Source organism: Sceloporus undulatus, chromosome 2 (genome assembly GCF_019175285.1).
Source record: "Sceloporus undulatus isolate JIND9_A2432 ecotype Alabama chromosome 2, SceUnd_v1.1, whole genome shotgun sequence".
In the NCBI taxonomy this organism is placed as follows: domain Eukaryota; kingdom Metazoa; phylum Chordata; class Lepidosauria; order Squamata; family Phrynosomatidae; genus Sceloporus; species Sceloporus undulatus.
In genome coordinates, this window is record NC_056523.1 from 68,534,997 (window position 1) to 68,540,724 (window position 5,728).

General features: G+C 40.9%; 2 protein-coding genes across 2 annotated transcripts in view; both read right to left on the reverse strand.

Annotated features, from left to right (window-relative positions):
• Positions 1-1,999: 1,999 nt before the first annotated feature.
• LOC121921494 (inositol-pentakisphosphate 2-kinase-like) lies at positions 2,000-4,162 on the reverse strand. Its single transcript, XM_042449651.1, has 2 exons — positions 3,833-4,162; positions 2,000-2,281 (listed from the first exon to the last, which is right to left on the reverse strand). The coding sequence occupies exons 1-2, from the start codon at positions 3,946-3,948 to the stop codon at positions 2,146-2,148; spliced, it is 252 nt and encodes an 83-aa protein (XP_042305585.1). The 5' UTR covers positions 3,949-4,162; the 3' UTR covers positions 2,000-2,145.
• Positions 4,163-4,248: 86 nt separating this feature from the next.
• The window catches only part of LOC121920343 (6-phosphofructo-2-kinase/fructose-2,6-bisphosphatase 4-like), a gene marked incomplete at its 5' end in the record, with an annotated part of 7,980 nt that continues 6,500 nt past the window's right edge, over positions 4,249-5,728 (reverse strand). The window contains one exon of the mRNA XM_042447476.1: positions 4,249-4,256. Within this exon, the coding sequence (XP_042303410.1) occupies positions 4,249-4,256 (8 nt within the window). The remainder of the gene's footprint in view (positions 4,257-5,728) is intronic.

The following is a 5,728-nucleotide window of genomic DNA, read 5'->3' on the forward strand; positions in this document are numbered from 1 at the left end:
GTGACCAGTCTGGCTGCCATGTTCTGCACTAACTGAAGCTTCCGGGTTTGGTACAAGGGTTGCCCCATATAGAGCACATTACAGAAATCCAACCGAGAGGTTACCAGAGCGTGTACCATGGTTTCAAGGTCCCCCCGGCCCAGGGAGGGTTGCAGCTGGCGTATCAGCCAAAGCTGATAACAAGTGCTCCTGACCGTCGCATCCACCTGAGAAGTAAGGTGGAACGACGAGTCCAAGAGCACCCCCAGACTGCGAACAGAGTTCTTCAGGGGAATCATGACCCCGTTCAGGACAGGTGGACAAATCTCCAAACCTGGACCCGGGGAACCTATCACAAGTACTTCCGTTTTCTCTGGATTCAGTCTGAGTCTGTTTTCCCTCATCCAGCCCATTACTGACTCCAGACAGGCTTCTAGAGGAGAGATGCCATCCCTGGTCACTGCATCAGTCGGAGACACAAAGAAACATATTTGGGTGTCATCAGCGTACTGATAACACCGCACCCCATGTCTCTGGATGATCTCCCAGCGGTTTCATGTAAATGTTAAATAGCATGGGGGACAGAATGGCTCCTTGAGGGACACCAGATGTAAGGGCCCTCTTATCGGAGCACACGTCCCCCAGCTGCACCATCTGGAATCTACCCGAGAGGTAGGAACGGAACCACTGGAGCGCAGTGCCCCTGATTCCCAACTCTCTCAGGCGTTCCAGAAGGATACCATGGTCAATGGTATCGAAAGCCGCTGAGATGTCTAAGAGCACTAACAGAGACACGCTTCCCCTGTCCATGCCCAGACGGAGATCATCAACCAAGGCGACCATGGCAGTCTCAACTCCATAGCCCGCTCAAAAGCCAGTTTGAAATGGGTCTAGAAAATCAGTATCATCCAAGACCGATTGAAGCTGAATGACAATTACATGTAGGAAGCCACATATGATAAAGGGGAAGCAGGACCATACTGCTAGCCTTATCTCCTATGTAAAACTGTATTCCCAGAGCTCACTTCTTATGTCCATACATTAAGCATGGAAGTCTGATCAGGGTGAGTCTACATGTTTGGAATTCCATCCTGTAAGAACTCTTACAGTTGGGGTTCCCATTTGCACAGAAGCCTGTGCACCCTCACTGCCTATTCACCAATGCCAGGATTATTCGGAGACAGACCATGTCCTACTGTGCCCTTTGATAACAGGTTCAGGCAACAAAGGCTGTATGAAAGGCAATTACTAATAAACCCTGTGTAAAGTGTGCAGAGCATTATTTAGCAAAACTATTTTCTTAACACTGGTTATTAGAAGGCAATCCACTAGACCTCCATAGAAGCTGATCTTACTATAGGGTGGCACAGAAGTAGTCAATATTTGATCAGCAATGTCACCACAATTGCTAATACACAATTATAATAAGTAACACAGAATCTATATTGTGATACAAGTCCAATTCTCAACAGTTAGACTGCTCCCTGAACAAGTTGCCTTGTCCTGGCCGGTAGAAAGCTGTCACTCCAGCCCTAAGCATCATGACCTAGACTTAGTGACCAAAGGAACTATCATTTAACAGATTCCAGAGAGAGATGCCTCACAAAGAAATGAGTTTACATATACCACATGCTTTACATGCAGAAAGTCCAAGGTTCAATCCTGAGTATCTCTAGTTTAAAAACAACAGATAATGGGAGAGGTCTGATTTGGTTCACAGCAGCTTCCATGTGTCACTTCCTATCATCTGAAATTTATATTTATTATCATTTTTCAATCACACCCCTCAAAACAGCTCTAGGTATTAACAAAGCATAAATAGATAGCCACACACACCAAGGTCAGGTACTTGGTGTTGTCTTTGCCTGCCTCCATCTCTTTTTCCTTCCTATAGTACAACTGCCACAGGGAGTAGTCTAGCCGGAAAAGCAGTAGCTGCCCTCCTAGAAAATCTTAAACATAGATCTTTCTGCTATGTTATACCCTAGCCTTGCATTATTTTCAGCAACTATTAACTATTTAGAAATTACAACAGTAATTATCTTCGTCGTCTCTGTGATTCATACAACTGGAAGCCACAGGAATATCCCATTGTGTGATTTTACAGATGATCACTTGAAGAACTAGAATTTGAGATATACAACCTGTCCATACAAGAGTTCATAGTTATAAAGAACTTTGACTCTTATTAACAGATACCTTTGTCAAAGCATAGCCTACTGTTCCATCATCTTCAGTTGAGAGATCCAGTAGCTTCTCGTAAAATGATTCATTATATGGTCCATCAATTTGTAACATATTCCTAAGAAAAAACAAAATAAGTATTTAATACAGAAAATGAATCAAGTGCACTTATTATGAACCAATTCTGCCAAATGTCTTCGTTACCAGATCTTTACATCTAGCAGCTCAAGGAATATTTATTTTTACACCTGAGACTACACTACCCTCTAGTGGTCATAATTTAAAATTACGATCAACAAAACAAAACAAAAATCTAGCTTGATATGTAAAAAGACAAGCAGCGTGTGCTGCAAAGGAAAGTATATTACTACTGTTGACAATTCCAGACACCCAATCAAGCCCTCTACAATACTCTAGTCCATTTTTAGCTTCCTCAATCAGTCACCATCATTCCATGGTCACTAAGCATGCTCATTCCTTAATAAACTACTTTAGGTTTGCCCATTATAATTCTTTTCTCTAAAGATCTGGGGACTCCTCCTAGCCTAGACTTGTGTGTAGATGATGCTGCCATTTTCATTATATTAGGACTGGCATCAAAAACTATGTATTCATGTTCTAAAAGGGAATTCTGAACAGCAAATGTCTTGCTACTATACACGGTAGAAGTAAAATTCCCAGTAAACAGAAACTAAGCATTACTAACGTCGGCCATTAAAAAGACAGCAAGCCTCACTGCAAATTACAGGCCTATTAGGGTTTTTTGTTCTGTTTCATTTTGTTTTTACAAGTTGCATGAGATGTAAAATTTAGACAGGTAGAATAGAAATTATGCAAATGGGAGGTGGGAAGCGTATCCCAAAGAATGGCCTTCTACTGGTAGTATTGAATGTGAAACTTGAAAATTTCTCAGCATGGGCTTAAATTCAAGACAAACCCAGTTTTAAGCCAATTTGATTTCAATGGGGCTAGGCTAGGCATGTCTAACTATGGATTTAAGCCACACTTTGGCAACTCATGGTTAGAAAGAAATATTTTTTTATAGTCCAGATCTACTGTCATCCAAATCTCATTGAAGTTCAAGCATGTAGCATTCATATTTTCAGCACTAAGAAAAGAACTATGTAAACACCAAGCATGAGCATACTTTTACTCTCCATCGACAGAGGGTAAAGAAGCAAGCTGGCCACTGTCATTTTCAACAATATAAAAGCCTAACATGAGCTAAAATGTAAACACACTGCAAGTTTTCCTTTACTAGAGGAATCTACAAGATACAAAGGCCTCTATATTGTAATAAACTACTCCAAAAATAAAGCATTGTTCATTGGATAAGATGTTAACATTACGCAAGGATATTAACTGGAAATAAATGTTTAATGCTGCATAAAAATAAAAGCTTAAAACGTGTCCAAGTACATTCTGGTCTCTGACATATAAGACAAAAATATTAGTTGTCTTGAAATACCAGTCATAGGAAAGGAGTAGCAGAAAACTACGAAAAATAAGCTAAAGGGTTGATCGTAAACTAAATAGGTCCTCTAGATTTTGAGAAACCTTAGTATATCTTTGCTACCAATGTCCCAAAATGCTCAGTACAACTCCACCAATGATGTCAACTCTTATCTTTTTATCTTCTGTGCTGAAAACATGGATTATAAAATGTTACCTCTCATTGGGAAACTCTTCCAAGTACTGCTCCACTCTGTTGTACAATGGATAAATACCCTCAATGTCCAGCATATCCAGCCCATCTGAGTCTGAAGTGTTTTGTAGAGGAGACATCCCCTTGGCAAGCCAGAGGTCTCAATTTTATTTTACCTAAAAAAAAATACATTTTCAAAACCCTTCTTATAAAATCATGGAAATCTCTGGTCAAAAATAGTACAGGAAAATATGGAAGAATTAAGCAAGGTCCAGATCTGATACTCATTTCATATCACCCATCTGAAAACAGTCAAAGTTAATTGAAGAAGCATGGAAATCAAGTTCAATACTAATCTGAAGATTTTCCAGTGTGACAAAATTTTGGTGTTCCTCATATTAGAGGGATCAATGAAGATTATTCTAACCTGAGAAGCATAATTACTCTGCTTTGAAAAAAGCACAAGAATCCAACAGAACGTTGAGAATGAGAAAAAGAAAGCTTAGGCATAAACTGAATTATAGCCACTTCAACAGTGGCATCTGATCAAGTGGAGTGCACTCCACAAAAGCTTACTCTAGAATTCTTTTTTCCTAGTGGTCTCAAAGATGTACTGGATTTTGCACATGCATTATTTTTGCAGGTTTTGGAAATACTATGTTCTCCACATACTGTTATACAGCCAGGGGGAGGGGGGTTTGATGTTTTAATGATTCGTAACAGACATTATATACATCGTACAAGGATAGTTTTGTACATTTTACAACAGTAGAGTAGGGCAGGATACCAGACTTTGAAGGCTGCATTCTGCCAGCACGCGCGCACGCACACACACACCCAAATTTAAGTCACTAAGAAATATTTCTGACTTTAAATGATCTTCCTGGTCTAAAATTAACCCAGGGGGGCCTAACAAAATATCCATCTGCTTCTGAGGGAGGAGGGGTGGGCCATCCACCAGGCCTCCCCAAGGAACTGAGCCCTTCCCAGAAGGATTGGCTCCATCCCCCATCCCTTCCCCTTTTGTGTCTGGTCTTTCTTAGATTGTAAGCCTGAGGCAGGGAACCGTCTTAATTAAAAGATGTGTACAGTGCTGTGTAAATTTACAGCGCTTATAATAGAGCTTAAATAATAAACTCATCACAAGCAGCATTTGAAGGCAAACTTGTGTTATTCTTGTTGTCTGTGTGCCTTCACGTAATTTGCCACTATTGCAACCCTACTTACCTATCATAGGCTTTTCTCGGCAAATTTGTTCAGATGGGGGCTTTCCACTTTATCTTCTTTTGAGGCTAAGACACAGTGGCCTTGCCAAGGTCACGTTGTGGGTTTCTATGGCTCAGTGGGAACTTCGAATCCTGGTCTACAGATCATGGCACTACACCACACTGGATTTTTTTAAAAGTCCCACAGAAAACAGCTTGGGGCACATGCGGATGCAGGTTTGCTCTTGCCCACCCCCACAAAAGAGCTTCCTTAAAAAACTTTTTAATAATACAATATCTCACTGGTTTCAGATGGTGGGGGGTACCCCAGGGGGCACAAGAGTTGCTCTCTCTCCAACTTTTTATGTGTGTCTCCTTGAGTTATTTGTTACTTTACTTTCAGCTATTTAAGATGAACCCTGCATCTTCTATTAATGTTATATATGAAGGCGCATATGAAAAAATATGCCCCACTAAATCAATTAAAACAAATTGTTTTTTTATATACTACATCCCCTTGTGGGACGACATCCACATGTAGTGTACAGGGGCTGCCCCTGGGTAAAATGCAGTTGGTTGTGGTGGCACTGCAGCTAATTACTGGGCTCTAAAGGCAACATATTAAGTTGCATGCAAGCTGATTTGAGCATCTGTTATGACTGGAGCCAGGGTTCAAATCCCCGTGCTGGGGCCATGGACCACCCAGGGTACCTTG

Excerpts from the sequence above, each read along its gene's own strand:
- LOC121921494 (XM_042449651.1), bottom strand. The coding sequence starts at position 3,948 with ATGTCTCCTCTACAAAACACTTCAGACTCAGATGGGCTGGATATGCTG. Across the intron at positions 2,282-3,832 it reads GAAGAGTTTCCCAATGAGAG|GAATATGTTACAAATTGATG; the intron begins GTAACATTTTAT and ends GTTTTTTCTTAG.